Below are 19,359 nucleotides of genomic sequence, written 5' to 3'. Positions count from 1 at the left end.
TACGTCCCTCTCCCAATTGCATTAAACGCATATTAACGTGTCTCATTTATACATTTCCCCTCCCCACTTAGTGTGTTCAAATTTAATCTCTCTCTCTCTCCCCCCCCCCCCCCCCCCCTTTTTCCAGCAACTGTGCCCACCATAAGCTATGGTAGAAATAACCAATTTAACACATGGAAGTGTAGTGTAGTATAGTATAGTACAGTACTGTTGTTCTTGTATGTTGGCAGTAGCTCCAATGACTTTCAGCCTGTCAAGTGTTGATCAGAAGCAGGAGCAATATTGTAACAGCCAACATAAATGATAAACCACATGTAACTCAGTTGCTATATAATCATGTGTACTATAACATGACTTAAGTGTCTGATTAAATCTCAGTGGACGATTTTCTTTTTTGTGTCAATAAGTGTACAGATATGCCATGGATAAGAAGGTAGTGAGGCAGTCAATAATGAAGAAAAGTGGAACAGTATTCAGGATGTGGACAAAAATCCACACGTTGATATTGCGCGAAAACTGAACATTCCTCCGTTGACATTAAACATGATAATGAGAAAGCGAAAAATATTTGAAGCTGCATGCATGGAAGGAGGAAACGGCAAACAAGAATGTGTGTATGATTGTCAGATTTCAGAAATTTAAAATGTCGTACTGAAATGATTTAAGCAAGCTCGCACAGCGAACATTCCAGTTGATGGTATTGTGATTTATGCTAAAGCTACATATTTGGCACGAAAGTTGGGACTCGAAGATCTAAAGGCACCCAATGGTTGGATCAGAAGGTTTAAGAGCCAACACAGTTCGGTGTATAAATCTGTTTTGAGGTGGGGCTGCAAGTTTTAATATTGAAATTGTTGAGTTATGGTAAAATAATCTTCCATCTATCATTGAGTGGTACAGTTTAAATGGAACTTGTAATGCTGATTAAATGGGACTTTTTTTTACATCTTCTGCCTGACAAAACCACTGAGTTCAGAGGAGAGAAATGCCATGGCAGAAGATTTGGCGCAGAAAGGCTGACGACTGTTCTGTCATGCTCCACACTGATAACGTGAAAAATCCCTGAGGTTTCAGAAATACAAATGTGGACATTCCTGCTGCAAGTATGCATCTGATAGGATCAAGCATGATTGACAACAAGTTTATTTGAAAAATATTTGTGTGCTTGGAGTGCAGGGTTGGGAGTCAGAAACGGGTAAATAATCATTTTTTATTGATTAATGTGGCACATTCTTGAGATACGTTGTATCTTTGTAATACAAATGTAGGGTTTTTTCTTGCCAGTTGTACAAGCCACTTTCAGGCTTCTGACCAAGACCTTATAAAAGGCATGAAACAAAAATACAGAAAAATACTTGTACAGAAGAGGCTGGCCTGTCTTCATGATGCAAGAAAAGTGATGATGATGGATGTTATGCACTTTGTGAGAAATATGTGGGATTCCATGTGAGAAAGCACAATATCAAACTGTCTTCAGATGGCTGACTTTAATTGAACCGAGAGAGATCTCATCGGAAAACACTGAAATTGCAGAAGAAAACATCATGTCAGAAAACAATGGAATTGCAGCTGAACAGCAGCAGCAAATAATGGGGCAAGATGAAAATACCACATGCCTTACCTTCGATGCTTATATTGGTGTGATTGTGTCGCCATCTGTCAGTCCAGGACAGTTGATACAGTGTTGCAGGAGCAGATGGCAGAGAAACTAAGAGAAGATGAGGATGAAACATAATCTTCTTCAGTTCGTACAATGTCGAAAACCATTGAAGCTGTGGACACAATTAAACATTATCTGTTAAACTTCGAAGTTGATGAAGTATTGAATGTTTTAACAAAGATGGTCAGTATGATATTAAAATTGGGACAGGAGAAACAAGAAACAATTGAAATGTCCTTCAAGAAGAAAGACAGAACTATGCAGTGTAGTGTCGTTAGAACATGTAAAATATATCAACAGTTTTAGCAGTGACAATAAATATTGTCAGCAATGGTTCACAAATGGGGATTAAGCAAAATGAATAATGTTCCTCTTTATTAATGACATCTGTTTAAACTCTGCCTTGCTTTGTGAATCAACAAAATCATCACATGCCAGGTTCATAGTTTTCTGTATTAACCAGTTACTTTATTTGTACATAATGTTATGATTTACGAGTTACATACAAGTATTGGTGGTGTTATCTGCATTAAAATTGAAATTGGATGTTAATCACATTAACATTTAGTGTGTACACAGGTACATAGTCACGTATAAGAAAAACTCAAATTGAAATCAAATGTTTATATCTGAGTCTTTTAGGTGTGTTCTTAAAATAGGGGTTCATATTTTGGAGGCTAGAGGCAGTACTCCTACATCACGTAATGTACCTCCATTCCATTTGGCTGTTGGCTTAAGTGTACATGTCTAGCAGCTTGGATGTTGCCAGTGTTGCTATATTTAAAATATTTTTGCATATGATATACTAATGCATAATTTTGAGTTCCTGGATGTGATATACTGAATTTATTCTCAAAAAGGTGCATTTAGAACTAGAATTTGATAGAGCATGTCAGGAAGTGTGGTGTTAAAAGATCGCATATTACCCGAAAAGAGCTACTTTTAATTACATATTTTCCATGCCGAAAAAATAAATTCGTTACCGAATTAGTTGTTTTTCGGTAGTACGTTTTCACACTTATTACATGCAAAATCTGTGATCCTTCCAAAACACACTAATAAGATTCTGCTGTAGTTTCAAGAATCCCTTTGAGAAAAGCTCATTCAGTGATGTAATATTCAAAGTTGGAGTTTCAAAATATCTCGGACAATGTGTTCGCAGTAATGACTGTATCAACTGTGATTTTGTGAGGGCAATTATCGTGTGTGTCCCTTCTCTCCCAAAACAAATAATTAACATTCCCTCTGCCTCTGCCGACCCTCCCCCCAGTATAGGCTTGATCTGTAAGCATGACTTCATTACGTTTAGAATGTAAATGATCACTTGAAATAAACTGTGTGTTACACATCTAAGCAATCTTTGGAACAAACCTACATCTCAATCTCTTCCTTCAAGTTTCAACGTTTCAGTCATGAGGTACAGACCAAACAACTGCATGCATCTTCCTTTGCATTTTCAGTGCCTTGACAAACAGAATTTGCTGTGCACTGGAATGTGTAGTAACCTTCTAAATACAGGGTGTTCCATTTATCTGATGACTGCCTCTGTGGTACTGGAGATGCCAGACAGCAAGCGTTCTGTTGCCCAGCAATCGGACGCCGTGTCGCCCGTCTAATGCTGCGGTACGACAAAATTTAAAATATAAGCAAATAAATTTTGTACTCACCCATGTCACACAATGAGATGCTGGAACTGTCTGCCATTATTTTCCAAGCATTTCTGACATCTACTCAAGGAACGATTAATCACATGATTTCTCTCTGAGATATTGAATTAATTGATTCCCTGGTGTAATTTTTGAGTTCCTTTATCGTGTGCGGATTTGATGTGTACACTTTCCCCTTCAGTGCACCTCACAAATAAAAATTGCACAGAGCAGGACTTCCAGTGGGCCAGATATTGTTACTAACTGCCCTTTCATCAAACACATTGTAAATTGCATGCAAAGAAATATTGGCCATATGAGCCTTTGCTGAACCCTGTCGAAAAAATGCAAAGCTTCAGCTCAGTTCATTAAACGGTCACACAATGTTCTGCATGTATCTTTCACTTGTAACTGTGTCATTAACAAAAAAAAAAAAAAAAAAATATGAGCCCATTATTCCGTCACCACTAACTGCGCACCACACCCCTATTTTCTGATAGTGAAGGGTTTTCTCTTGAAGCAAAACAGGTCTATCTGCACTCCAGTGTTGACAGTTTTCGGAAATAACATGTCCTTGTAAATCGAACCAAGCCTTGTCTGAAAACAGAATGAGGTAAGGATCAATTTCACTGCCATGCACTTGTGTTAAAACCCATTTGCAAAGCTTAACCCTGTGTGCAGGATCGCCAGGTTAAAGTTCTTGCACTACTGATACTTAATAGGGCCTTAGCCAAAGCAGCTTTGCAACTCTTTGTACAGAAGTGCACAGTACAGTGAAACCCCACTTTTACACATTTCAAGGGACTTCAAACAAATTGTGTAAAATGCAAGAAAATGTAAAATGTGGGAAATAATGTTTTAAGCTATAAAAGTTACTTGTGGGATACCCCTCTTGCATTTTTGCACTTGATGTATGACATGTACATAACAGGCATCAACACTTGTCATTGTATTGTTTATTATCTAATAAAGGTCTATTATCTAATAAGAACCGCTGATGTAACTGGAACTGGTAACTATTTGGGAAGTAGGAACGTTTGGCTCAATTACATACATCATAATTGATGTTTTGTAAAGCGTGCTGCTGTCATTCGTTATTTAAGTAATGAAATACTGCATTAGTTTGCATAGCGTGACATGTTTCAAGAATTTTTTTCTCGTTGTCAAGTGCAAATATGTACGTAAGTATTTTGTGTGGTGTTTCAATGTGTGTTAGTCTGCATCTCTTGCACTGTAGTTGTCTTTTTGAGGTTATCAGGTACTGTGCCTCAGGTTATCAGGTACTGTGCCTCCTCAGTAATGTCTCAAACCACACACACGCAAACTACTCTCACATTGTTTGTTTGTGTAACATCACAAAAAGAAATATGTACCTAAATACTGCACTTGACAACGAGAATAAATTCTCGAAATCCGTTTTGTTCAAGAAAAATACGTAACCGGCAGTGTGTTTAAACTAAAATCATTTGAGCAACGCAAAGTGAATGATGTTGTCTACTAGCGAAATGGTCATAAGCCAAAACACACTAAATATGGCACGATAAAGGTGTCATGATGACAAGTCACGAAACTGCGTTTTCGCAGTAGACAATTTGAAAATAGTTGTGATTGGTCATGACATATGTATTCGAATGAACCTAGTTACTTCCATCAGCCACCATGCCAAATAGAGCTTGGCATCGGCTGGAGATAAAGCACGAATTGTTCCAACTTTACACGTTTACTGGTTCAAATTCACTGAGTAGAGTGCCCTGTTAAAAAACACTTAACTATGTAATATTTGTAAACACTGCTTCATGACCAACATCATGCCAGCATAATTTTTTCTTCATGGAAAATTTTTTTCATAATGTGTAAATGGTGGGAAAATTATGTTGAAGCAAAATCGATTGCAAATTAGCATTGTGGACATAGGAAATTTGACGGGAGTGATAAGACATTGTAAACGGCAAGAAAATGTTAATTCCGGTAACATAAAAGCAGGGTTATACTGTACATGTGTTTGCTGCGAAAGACGTATAAGAGAATTTTCCAGGTGGCATGCGAAGCCATAGAGACGAGCTTCTGTGAGAGCTGTATGTCGTCGTTTGCGCTTCTTGCCTTGAGCACTTTCACGAAATTTGTTCACTAATTTGTGAAATGCACCATGACTCAGAACTCGAACACCTGGAAACTTCTGTTCAAACAATCTGTGAACAATACAAATGGACTCTGTATGCACATACAAATCATAAATAAACACTCGTTGTGGAATTGAATTATTTGCTCTTGCCATTGTTACGCTCAGACTTCATTGTTACACTCGTGATGCCTGTTTCACTGCTCGAACGACACTGGCTGACAAGGCACATATGTCTGTACCACCTTCAGGATAAAACCTACAAAAAAGGGGGGGGGGGGGGGCATAGTGCGGCCCCGTGGGACCCACTTGACTGGCAGGCGTGGCTTTCCATGGCTGGCCTGCAACACCCTGACCAGGCAATCATCAGATAAATGGAACGTACTGTATTTTCGCATACTACGTTATTTTTCTTTCTAGGAGGACACTTTGCAGTACTTGGTGTCTTCAGGATCTCCCACGTTCTACAAAGTTCTTAATTGTGCATCAACACAGATTACCTCTACATCTAGCTGATGAAGTAATGTTGCCCATCACCAACAGGTGGCTGAGTAGTACATTTTTATCTACAAAACTGCATCAAGCAAGTATTTGGTCAAATCACTGCCAGTGCAGATACTTACAGTTTGCGAGTATGTTCTCGGGTTTCTGGCTTTAGACTTGAAAATGGCATTTAAGACAAAATTAGTTATGTAACTAAAAGAAGTTCTTACTAAATGGTAAAACAAAGCTATCAGTCACTACTTCAACAGATGACGCAGGGCTAATATTATAGTGGAAGACAGAACTATCTCAGTGATGTTGTGAGTAAACTAACAGTCATCTAATTAATATAAGGATTTAATGAAATAAATTCCTACACATATTGACAAATCTGATTTGGTGCCTTTTTATTCTGACACATGGAATCCTGTCAGTGACATAAATAGTAGTAACTGGCAATGAAAAGACCAGAATAAGTCATGCTGAGGGCACTGAAAGATAACTGCTTCTGTAGGAAGAATATGCCAGAACACCACAGTGGCCCTGTCATTAGTTTCCAGATGGTATATATCGATGATGATAGAGATGAGTTGCAAAGTTGTTGGGAACAGAAGACAAAGTTGTTAAGGACACAAGGTATTTTGTTGGCTCCATATTTTTTTAAAAAAAATCAGCACCTACTTCTTTCATACACTGTTTCATTTCGGTGTATAGTACAATTTCGTTGATCATGGTTAATGCACAGTACTTTCCAAACAGTTTGTAAATAATTTGAACATTTTAGGATGTATTGATCTTTATGAAAGAACAAGGATTAAAAAAGTGACACACAGAATTCTCTAAAATGCTTTTTCATATTCAGGTACCATGTTATTCAAAAAATCACATGTGAAGGAGACCACATTTTTACCACATATGTATGACTTCTTGGCTGAGATAATATATTCAGTTCCACATACGAAATATTTTTGTTGTTGTTTTGATCTTCAGTCCTGAGACTGATTTGATGCAGCTCTGCATGCTACACTATACTTCGCAAGCTTCATCATCTCCCAGTACCTGCCGCAACCTAATCCTTCTGAATCTGCTTAGTGTATTCCTCTCTTGGTCTCCCTCTACAATTTTTACCCTCCAAGCTGCCCTCCAATACTAAATTGGTGATCCCTTAATGCCTCAGAACATGGCCTACCAACTGATCCCTTCTTCTAGTCAACTTGTGCCACAAATTTCTCTTCTCCTCAATTCTATTCAATACCAACTCATTCGTTATATGATCTACCCATCTAATCTTCAACATTTTTCTGTAGCACCACATTTCGAAAGCTTCTATTCTCTTCTTGTCTAAACTATTTGTAGTCCCATGTTTCCCTTCCATACACTCCATACAAATACTTTCAGAAACGACTTCCTGACAGTTAAAGCTATATTTGATGTTAACAAATTTCTCTCCTTCAGAAACACTTTCCTTGCCATTGCCAGTCTACATTTTATACCCTCTCTACTTCGGCCATCATCAGTTATTTTGCTGCCCAAATAGCAAAACTCCTTTACTACTTTAAGTGTCTCATTTCCTAGTCTAATTCCCTCAGCATCACCTAACTTAATTCGACTACATTCCATTATTCTCGTTTTGCTTTTGTTGATGTTCATCCTATATCCTTCTTTCAAGACACTGTCCATTCCGTTCAGCTGCTCTTCCAAGTCCTCTGTTGTCTCTAACAGAATTACAATGTCATTGGTGAACCTCAAAATTTTTGTTTCTTCTCCATGGATTTTAGTACCTACTCCGAATTTTTCTTTTGTTTCCTTTACTGCACATTGAACATCTATAAAAAGGATGAAAAAGCTTTTTGAGTTTTCTGTTCATCAAAAAACAAAATTCATTTTATATGTTTATTAGTTTCAGAAACATAGACATGCCAAATCGGATGATTCGTTTTAATATGTCCACATACTTGAGCAAAAATAATCATTAAATTCTCTTTGTTGCATGAGGTTACTTCTGAATGAACACCTGTTACATAAATTAATATATAATTCAGTAAAGGAAATAGAATTCTTAATTTAACTCATCATTGTGTGTAAAATTCTAGAAGATATTGTGATAGAATTTCATGATCAGTTATTGATTATTAAAGCATCATCTTTGATAAACGAAGTGGCAGAATGTAAACAATGTGATGCTGCAGATTGCCTGAGAGTAACTCAACAACAAACTAGTAGTAAGGATTTAGGATACACCAGAAACAGAATGACTGTCGACACCTAAATGTGAATCGTCCCTGAAGAACAAAGTAACAGGGACTAAGTTGTTTGTAAACTATTTTATTTTATTGATTTTCTTGATATGAGGCACTGCAAGTATTTATTGCGCATTATTGAACATGTAGTTGTAAAAATCTATAGCACTTGGGCAACAGACTATCAGTAGGACGTAGACATAACACTTTACCAAAACATCTAACAGGAGTGATGAGGATCATTCACAAATGCAGGAAACCAGCAGTGTTATCAGTATGTACAATATATCCCAAAAAATCACTGGACACATAAATTTTCCAGTTTTCTGAAATACTAACGGTTTTCTGTAATTTAAATAATGGGAGTGTGGCAGCATACGTGGATGTGATTCTAATATTTAGTATGTGGCGGTCATTTTTTATTCTAAAACTAATACAGTAAGTCAGTATAACCTGTAAAGGCTACATAATTTAATAAAGTGATAAATTTAATAATAAAGTGATAAATTTAATAATAAAGTGATAAATTTAATAATAAAGTGATAAATTTAATAATAATAGTGATAAATTTAATAATAATAGTGATAAATTTAATAATAATAGTGATAAATTTAATAATTCTATAAGAGATTTGTTTTCTGTCTTTTAAAAGTACCCTGTGTCCTTAACTAAACAGGAAGAGAATATTGATGCTACACTTTTCAGAGGGGCATTCTGCCTGGGGTAAGAGAAGCTTGATCTTAGACCTCATGGTAATTCCAGTGGCATTATCTCATAACTTTACGCACTTGACATCACAATGTATTTCAAGAGTTATCTCTGATGCTATATTACGACTGATTTTTTTTATAGAAGACTGTTCCTGCTCAAAGGCAAAAGTTACAGATGCCCTCCCTCAATATCTATGGCAGGCCAGTATATTCTTACTGCATGGAATAGGATTTGAGTGAGTCCATGTTGAATTCGGAAACTGCAGCATATCAAGCATCATTAATGAATCTATAGAAGACATAATAAGGGAGTTGTAGCACAGGAAGCAGTGACAATATTCTTACAAACAATGGTTTGGAGGGGAGGGGGGGAGGAGGAGAAAGTGATACTACATATTTTTGGCTTAAGTGGTGAAAAATTATGAAAGTAATAAGGCATATACAGGTTTTATGTTATTACCATATACAGGAATATTAAATCTGAGGCATCAAGGAATCTTCTATTTGGTAAGTGTGGAACTAGGGGGCACCAGTGTTTGACTTCATTAATCCTTTTCATCCTGTGAGCATGTCTACACTTCATACTACACTATTCTCCAGATGTTGTGAAAGTGTAATTGCATGCTGCTTGGATTTTCCTAATGTGCTACGGACATCTGTATGTATCCTGATCTGCCGAAGTCTCACTGCTCTGGTTATGTTACTTCCATATGTCTGTGAATAAGAAGTTTCGGTTATTTATCATAAAACTTTAGGCCGTTATTGCGTGTTATCATTTGCAAAAAACCTATTTTCTATGTCTTGAATTGCTTATGAGCTATGATGATTGTTATGATCACATGATTTGCAATGTGTAAGGATGTGAAGGAATGCCTTGCATGCGGCCATGCATCGAATGTAAAGGCAGTTACTTGAGAATGAGACGATATATCATTCTGCTCTCTGTTTGAAATAAAATTTCGATATCTTGTCTACATTTCATTCACTGCAATGTATAAACTAAAATCAACCATTCACAAATTTTATCAGATGCGTTTCTACTTCTGTAAACTCTTCAAAATTTTGTGCAGTACTTTACTTCATTTGATTCAGCACAGTAAGCTTGATGGATAAGGGAAAGAAATTCAATTCTCCGAGTAAAGATATCGAACTGTAAGATGTGCAAAAATCAAATTTATTCATGTAACAGTTTTTGCAAATCGCTTGATAAGGATTTCATATTGGCTGCAATGCTATCTTTCAGTGCAGGCATCAGTATTTGGTGAGCAGTACAGGCAAAACAAAAGCTGCTGTCAGCATGGAAGGCAGTGACGATATCAATAGCAGCAAAAATGTTAAACAGGTTCAAATGTATGTAGGCTTCAGTAGTTACACAATAGTGAAGAGGCTGGCACAGGAGAGACTTGCACAGATAGCCACACCAAAACAGTCTTTGGACTGAAGACCACATCGTCAAATCTGCTTTTGTTTACAAGAGGTAGTGTTAACCTTTTTTCCCCACTTAGGATATTTTGTACCAGTGTGACGGAGTTATTTTGATTAGCCAGAATGTGTCTGAAATGAGAAAATTTGTCCCAGGTGGGAGGCCCCTCAGCTCTTGTCCCATCAGCTCTTCCCAGACACAAATTTGAGGTTTTCTCCCCCTATACTTGTGTGTGTGTGTGTGTGTGTGTGTGTGTGTGTGTGTGTGTGTGTGTGTGAACATTTTTTTTTAAAAAAAAAAGGCAACTACTCACCTGTAGAAAATCAATACTTGGAGCACAGAAACTTGTAACAGAAAACAGCATTCACACTAGCTCTCACTGAGCGAGGTTGCACAGTGGCTAGCACACTGGACTGGCATTCGGGAGGACGACGGTTCAATCCTGCATCCGGCCATCCTGATTTAGGTTTTTCGCTATTTCCCTAAATCGCTCCAGGCAAATGCTGGGATGATGCCAATGAAAGGGCACGGGCAACTTCCTTCCCCATCCTTCCCTAATCTGATGAAACTGATGACCTTGGTGTTTGGTCTCCTCCCCCAAAACAACCCAACCCAACACTAGCTCTTTTTCTAGCAAAAGTACATGCATTCAAACACATGACCATACAGATCCCAAACATTCACTCCTGTGGCTACAGCAAGACCAGTTATTGATAGTTGGTTTTTGAAAGCAGTTGCCTGAGCTGATGCAGGCAATGAGAAAGTGGCAAGTTTTCAGACAGATGACTGTGACTACACGACAAGATAAGAAAAGTGCAGGGAGAAATGCTAAAAGAGATGTAAGAAGATGAGGAGGGAGAAAGGAGAGAAAGTTGTAGAGGAAGAAAGGGACAGGAGGGAGAGGGAGACTGGTGATGTTTCTGGCAGAATTGGAGAAGGTTAAGGTTCTTAAAGTAAGATGAGTGATAGCAGGATATGTGAATTTAAATTGTAAGCCCATTAGGTGGGAGACTGTGTACCAGACAATATTTCAGAAAGAGATGCATGCTTGGTGTTTTGTCAGCAGAAAGAGTGTTTTCAGAATTGGTGGAGGTAGAATGAGCAGCGATACATGGCGAGATGTTCAGGAGATGTAAGAAGTGACTGAAAGAAATAATTGAGAGGTTGACTGAGGTGACCAGAGAAAGAGGATGAGCTCAAATTCTAGTGTGAATACTCTTTTCTATTAAGTGTTTCTGTGTGTCACATATCAGGCCATTACAGGCGAGTGGTTGCCTCTCCCTTATTTATGTTTATATGAAAAATATCCTCCTGCCATCTGCTGACTTCATGTTCACTAAAGTGTGAGAACTATAGTTGCTGCCTGGTTCCTTCCACTGCATAGGGCAATGAAAAAATTTGGTTAAATAAAGTGAAAGCTTCGAGATGAGTCTTGCAGTACAATATGTTGGAGGCAGCAGATGTGTTGTGACCAGAATGAAGCAATTAATACTTACCCCAGTGTTTTTCAAATTTGGAACCCTTACACATTAATTCACTGAAGTTTTTATATTTGTGAACTTGGTTGCTACATTTATGAATGAGTTTCTTGTTGCAGTATTGGCAGTTCAGTGTTGTATTCTGCACACAAGCACATCATCTTAAGTATTCACTGATATTTTCTCCCTTCCATACAGAGTGTGTGGGAAGTGTCTTAACACACAAAGAAGTTTCATTCATTTTGTTAAATGATGACTGTGTCCTTTGAAATAATAGGCAGTAATTTAATGAACTATATGGAGCATTTGTTGTCATTTTCAAACAAGCTATGTATTGGCTTAATTATTACAGGAATGGGAGAAGCAGGGAGTGGAAAAAAGAAAAAACGTTCCTCGGAATCCCAGAAGCGCAAATTACTTGATGGTGATACATATGATCCCAGTTCACCTACCTCTGAAAATAGTTGTGATGAGACTCCTGCTGCAAAGAGAGCTGCTTTGTCATCAGGGTCGTCATCTGTGCCAAAGGCTGCCACTAAATCACGAAAATCGCTGCCTGAATTGGAAAAATATTGGAAGGCTGTTAAAGAAGATCCTGCAGATTTCACTGGGTGGACGTATTTACTTCAGTATGTGGATCAGGAGGTATTTTAATAAAATATTCAATAGCCTATTTTATAATTAGAGACATACATTATTAGTGTCTTAAATGTTGTTTATTTTGATTCCAGAATGACATAGAAGCCGCTCGGGAAGCATATGATGCTTTTCTCTCTCACTATCCTTACTGCTACGGATACTGGCGAAAATATGCTGACTATGAAAAGAGAAAGGGAAATAAAAGGAAATGTGAGGAAGTAAGTTGTTTAAGTTGTTTGTTCAGATTCAGTGATCCTGGAGATGTAAACTTCATTGGAATTTCTGTAATGACTTTTTCCACAGAGGACCTTATATTTGCCTTAATATTTCAGTAGTCTGGTGTAGGAATAAGCTGAATGGTAAAGGGATTCCTTTGCAGTTATTGTACTGCTAAGAAAAAAAGTAAGTATTGAGTATATATGAACTACATAGCTCATTTTAAAAGAAATATTTCGTTTGACAAGATAGGTGTGGAGAAGAAGTGGGAAACTACTGGTCTGAAAATTGCCATGTTTTTTCCAACAGCTTCAGCAGTACGTGCCCAGCATTGGCAACCGATTTCTTGCTTTTGAATGGCAATAAAGCAGTGAGGATGTCTGTTGTTATATGCGATGGTAAATGGAAATATTTGGCACAGATAATTCTCATTTGATTTACATTAAATTTAAATAAAATCATACATTAATTTTATTCGTTAACTCTTCAGTGGAATTAGGTTCAACAGGCTGCTTAAGAGTAGAAGAGCTGCAAGAACTGAAGATGAAAAAAGCCAGAGAATTTCGCACACTGTGCAATGTGCGAGTAACATTAATTTGTCTAGAAGATAATAACTTGGCTTAAAGATCTACAAATAATTGCATAACTAAAATTTTGAATCTTTGTAGTAAGTTATGTGTTGGCATTGTGTGAAATAACCTCTGAAGTACGTATTTTTGAGGTGATCGGGTATAAGTAAAAATGCATCATATTAATGTATGTTGTTTGTATATGGCATCTCTTAGTTTATATTTCTTAAACATGTTGGGTTTGTACAAATTAATGTATGTATAAAAGCATTCAAAGTCTCGTGAATCGAGCCAAGCAAACTGAAGATCTGGACAGGAAGAGTTTTCAAGGACTGTCTTCAGAACATCCAGTACAGGAGCTGGCCAAACTGTGTAAGCTGATACTGTATTGCTAATCTGGCTGATACCGTAATTTGATTAAGGATGCAATTTTTATGGGTTTAGGCTATGTTGAATTTCTTTAGATGTTTGCAGAAAAGTGGAAACTGGATTTTTTTTTAACATTTGCTGATATATTTGTAGGTATTTGAACGTGGATTGAAGGCAATTCCTTTGAGTGTAGATTTGTGGATTCACTACCTAAACTACTGCAAGGCTACATACCCAGATGATGAAACCCACTTACGATGTCAGTTCGAAAAAGCTATAAGTGCATGTGGGATGGAGTTTAGGTAAGACTTCAGAATAAAAATATTCTTAAAACTCCTCATTATGTGTGTGTGTGTGTGTGTGTGTGTGTGTGTGTGTGTGTGTATTTGCTTTATACTAGTCCCATTGTTTTTCCACACACATTGGCTTTAATTGCCTTGGTGTAAGTTAATTGTGTATGAAACAAAATAATTAGCATCTTCTTATTGTCTCTTTATTAAACTTTGGTTGTTACTAAATAAGTAATATGTAGGGGCCTGAAGGTCTAGCATTTATTTCTGGCTAAATTCGCTTCTGTTTTTGGCAAACTCTGTATTAATAAGACTATCCCCCCAATTGGGCAGATGGTAACCAGATCCATTTGCAGGTTGCCTGCCTAATGTCTTCCTGGGGCAACAGCAGTTTGATTTTCAGTATTTTGCATTATTACTGGGTGAATTTAAAAGTTTAAAATACTGTCACAAACAACTAATTAAGAGATATAATCATACATTACAACAGTGGACTTGCATTCGGGAGGGTGACACTTCAAACCTGCGTCCGGCCATCCTGACCTAGGTTTTCTGTGATTTTCCTAAATATTTTCATGCAAATGCTGGGGTTATTTGCTTGAAAGGACAGTGTTGACTTCTTCCTTCCCTAATCTGACAGGACCAATGACACTTGCTGTGTGGTCCCCTCTCTCAAATCAACAAACCGTATCTTCAAAGTTTAATGAAATAACTACTGCAGTTAGAAACTATGTGTTTATCTTGTGGCAGTGTAACTGATGGCATGCAAATGCCTGGAATTTATACACCCAGTATTTGAGAATGAGAGTGCGTGGTGACTTCCAGCAAACTTTACACACAATTTCAGATCTGTTCAAAACATCCTCCCACTGACACTGCCACAAAATTATAAAAGAAAAAAAGTTTATTGCTTACTACATTTCTCCTGTTCATGCAGTAAAACAGCAGCATAGGGCAAGGCTTTTAATTTATTACTTCCTTACTACTAACTCTATTCACAACAAAATTTGCTGACAGTATCCACTTATACCACTGATTGTCCCTGCAAAATTATATTATGAAATGATGATCAGATCAGGATATTTGCATAAATATTGAGATGCAGATAACTACTTTTGCTTAAAATGCAGTGCGAATTACCCAGCTTATATTCACCTAGTATTTCCTAATTGGAGCACTTAATGACTTAAAACAAACTTTAAGCATAATTTCAGGCCTTTCCAAAACTTTTCTGCTTGTTTAAAACAAGTATTTAGCATATTAACCTGTTTGTAATCAGATTTTTGAAACTGTTTTATACATGGCAGTTTGTCTAAAAAATCAGGGGTTTACTGGTTTGCATCTATTTTTGGCAATATTTGTATGTAAATTTTGTTTGTTTGTAAGTGATCAGGTGTACATATTTAAAAGGCTTCCATGCTACATCTGAGCGGACAAACCTTTATTACTTTGTAATTGACTGTTTAAAACAAGTGGTACTTAGGGAGCTGTTTGAGTGGAATGTTTGCTTTGAATAAACTTGCAGATTTTCTTCTGAACTAGTGTTTGTTTTTTCTTCTTTTGGCTCAAGGCTTTCAACGAATTATGGTTTTTATTGAGAAGCATCAACATTTTCCTGCTGATGAATAGAGTACTTGAGAGTTTTGGTTTTTCTCTTCATCATTTTTCTTTTCATACCCTATTCAACAAATACAAAATCTGCAGAATACTGATTTTGACCTTTAGTGGGCTTTCATAAGTGTGCAAACCATGTATTTGACAGTGCTACACGTACTCAACATAGAAGTAGAATCAAAAATAGCTTATATGTTACGGTAAGACTTGTTAATTTGCAGTCAGCTGTGAGCATAAAAAAAACTAAAATCATAACCACCAGTGTGGAGAGGTGGTGTTTGTGGAAACAAGCTCTGCCACAGTGTCACAGGGCAGCCAGTCAACACCCTTGTTTTTTTTTATTTCTACAAAGGCAGAACTGAAACATGATCATAATGATGAGTCCCTTCTGGTGGTATGAAGATTTCTAAACCAGATCTATGGTGGACACATCAGTCACTTTGCTCATTTCAAAACAAGAAAAGCAGATTGGCAGTGTCATAAATGAGATTACTCAGGTTTGACCTATGCCAGTATTTGATGGAACCACAGTTCAGAATGCCAGCCACCTAATACGGTCACATTGAAATGGCCACATTATACCAACTTTTGAACTTCGGCTAGCGCACAAATGTACAACTTTCTGGAGAAGGGGAGGGGGAGGTGTGGACATTAGGATTCAATGTCTCATTGACAGTGAGGTCATTAAAGACGGGACCTAAGCTTAGATTGTTTTGTTAAGCATGGGGAAGGAAATAGGCCTTGCCTTCCAAAGGCACCATCCCAGCATTTGCCAGGAGTGATTTAGGAAAATCACAGAAAACATAAATCTTGATGGCCAGATGTAGAATTGATCTCCAGAGTGTCCAGTGTGCTAACCACTGAGCCATCTTGCTGTACATTTCTCTGAGGTAACTAAAATGCTAGGTCACATGGCTGAGTCTTACTCTGCATTACGTGGAGTCTGGCTTATGCAGGCCATTCAACTGCCCACAACTGGTGTGACACCAGAGCACCAAACACATTGATACATCATTGCATTCATGCGCTTTTTATATTGCAAACACATTTTTATGGGAATTATCTTTCCCTGTTAAACTTCACCAGATGATGTCCAATACCAGCAGCTGAAAATTGGCAAAATTTTCAATATAACTACACAGAAAATAAAGCAACTAACTACAATAAAATAGTTCATCACAATACAATTTTCTTTGAAATAGCATTTATTAAGAATTTTGTGGTTTCATTTTTTGAGGCAGAATTCATTCGTATTCACATTTGTCACACATGTGAATTTTTTTGGGTCCCTAGCAGTAAGCCTCGTATGTGTGTAAATAATTTGAAAGATATATTTTGCTGTATTTTGCTGTTTACACATCACATTTATTAGTAACTTCAAATTGAAAAACTTATTTTCACTAACAGAATTTAAATTTGTTTTTATAATGTCCTATTGTAGCAGTTTACTTAGATAGCTAGTCCAGATAGCTGTGGATTGACCATCGTCTGTTGTAGTAAGAAATATACGTGGTGCTAGACTAGTAACTAAATATTTAAAGTAATATAGTGTTTGCTTACCCCTGGTAATAACTTTATTTATTACAGTAAATATATGTAATCATGATGTTGGTCCTTGGGATAGTACAATGCCCATAGACATTTTGATAACGTGGGAATGAGTGACCTAACATCAGTTATCAAGTACAGTTAAAAAATGATGATGAAGACAATGTTTACAATAACTCTTTCTGAATCAGTGTCTCTTTATTAAGCTTCAAAATGTTCTTTTGTAAATCTGGTTAAATGCTTATTTTGTTCCTTTAAATATCATTTTTATATGATACATCATTTTAATCTCATGTTAAAATATGGAAATAAAATTCGTTAATTACTTACAGGTCTGATCGCCTTTGGGAAAGCTATATCAAATGGGAGTCTGAAGGCAAACGGCTGCAAAATGTTACAGCATTATATGATAGATTACTCTTGATCCCAACACAAGGCTATACAAATCATTTTGACAAGTAAGTGTTAAGCTCTACATTTTACTCTTAATACTAAATCTTTAACAACCCTTCAGCTCCTGTCATGTGAATTTCATTGTTAAAATAACTGAAATAAAAAATGCAATTTAAAATGGCCAACAAACTCTCACAAGCAAGGCAGGAGGTGCAGCATCTCTTCACATATCTCGTGGATAGTTAAGTGAAACTAGATAAAGTTATAGTGCTCTGTTGTTATCACTGCAACATTAAGCTTTCTGAATCTATCTGGAACTAAAGTAAACTTTTAAAAAATTAAAAATTGTTAAGAAATCCTCCTAATGTACTTTGTATGCATCTAGCAAGACTGACATTTAGTCATTGTATGTATTTGTGGGTTTAAGAGCTTAGGATCCCATAGGTAAAGGTACGTTACTTGTCAGGGTGTGAAAACACTCAACTTTTTGTGAAAAGATATTATCAGGAAAAAATAGAATTCAGTGGGAATGAAGAAATTTTTGAACATGGTTTTACATCTATGTACTGGCTATCAGAACAAGAGGGGAAAGGACTTGAGCAAACAATGCTATTCAAGGATTAAGTAAGAAATCTACTCAGAATGAGAGTAAGGAGACATGATGCAGCATGAAAGGAAAATAGATGTTTCTCCAAACTGAATTTCCTCTTAACATATACTTCCATCAATTGATTAACTTGTTTGTTGTTATTACTACAAGTAATATGACATTACAGATCCCATACACGAAAGTGTCATTTAAAATATTTTTTAAAAAGTTCTTCATTCTGTTACATATATCACCTGATATGTTACCTGTTTTTTTTTTCTTGTTTTTCCCCTTTTCAGTTTAGTTTTATGAGTAGAATTCATGTGTATTTATTATGCCACTTTAACATCCCTTGTAAATTGTTCATACAAACTTTCCTCACCCATATTCGGTGTAAGAGTTCCTTTGTAACTTGAAGGTAAGAGTGCGATTATTAGTTAAGGTGGGATGAATTGACTTCATTCAAGTATGTAACCAAAATTTCAAGATGCTTCAACAGTCACAAATTCTCAGCTAATTATTGGGCCAAAAGTGGCTACACTGGGTGTATATGCCCTGGGAAAAATGAGATTTTTTCATCTGGCGGCAATTTTTTAGAATTCCAGAAATTTTTCATTTTTGTGGTTTTTCAGTTTTGAACTTTTGTAATTTTGGCTTGTAAAAACTGATACTCTAACAAAGATAGTATTATAGGCCCTTTGCTGTTCCTTATGTATATAAACGATTCGGGAGACAATCTGAGCAGCCATCTTAGGTTGTTTGCAGATGACGCTGTTGTTTATTGACTAATAGTCATCAGAAGATCAAAACAAATTGCAAAACGATTTAGAAAAGATATCTGTATTCTGCAAAAATTGGCAGTTGTTCCTAAATAACGAAAAGTGTGAGGTCATCCTCATAAGTGCTGAAAGGAGTCTGTTAAACTTTGGTTACACTATAAATCAGTCATATCTAAAGGCCGTTAATTCAACTAAATTCCCTGTTGCTGTTGTTGTTGTTGTTGTTGTTGTTGTTGTTGTTGTTGTTGTTGTTGTTGTTGTTGTTGTTGTTGTTGTTGTTGTTGGTGGTGGTGGTGGTGGTGGTGGTGGTCTTCAGTCCTGAGACTGGTTTGATGCAGCTCTCCATGCTACTCTATCCTGTGCAAGCTTCATCATCTCCCAGTACCTACTGCAGCCTACATCCTTCTGAATCTGCTTAGTGTATTCATCTTTTGGTCTTCCTCTACGATTTTTACTCTCCACGCTGCCCTCCAGTACTAAATACCTAGAAATTACAAATATGAACAACTTAAATTGGAAGGAATACACAGAAAATGTTGTGGGGGAAGGCTAACTGAAGACTGCATTTTATTGACAGGTCATTCCAGTCGCCAA

General features: G+C 36.8%; 1 protein-coding gene across 1 annotated transcript in view; it reads left to right on the top strand.

Annotated features, from left to right (window-relative positions):
* The window catches only part of LOC124710878 (pre-mRNA-processing factor 39), a 94,814-nt gene that overhangs the window by 43,852 nt on the left and 31,603 nt on the right, over positions 1 to 19,359 (top strand). The window contains exons 6-9 of the mRNA XM_047240960.1: positions 12,112 to 12,404; positions 12,491 to 12,616; positions 13,706 to 13,854; positions 17,337 to 17,462. Of these exons, the coding sequence (XP_047096916.1) occupies positions 12,112 to 12,404; positions 12,491 to 12,616; positions 13,706 to 13,854; positions 17,337 to 17,462 (694 nt within the window). The remainder of the gene's footprint in view (positions 1 to 12,111; positions 12,405 to 12,490; positions 12,617 to 13,705; positions 13,855 to 17,336; positions 17,463 to 19,359) is intronic.

This window comes from Schistocerca piceifrons, chromosome 1 (assembly GCF_021461385.2).
Source record: "Schistocerca piceifrons isolate TAMUIC-IGC-003096 chromosome 1, iqSchPice1.1, whole genome shotgun sequence".
Classification (NCBI taxonomy): domain Eukaryota; kingdom Metazoa; phylum Arthropoda; class Insecta; order Orthoptera; family Acrididae; genus Schistocerca; species Schistocerca piceifrons.
The sequence above is the reverse complement of the archived record's forward strand: the minus strand, read 5'-3'. Positions and strand labels throughout refer to the sequence as shown.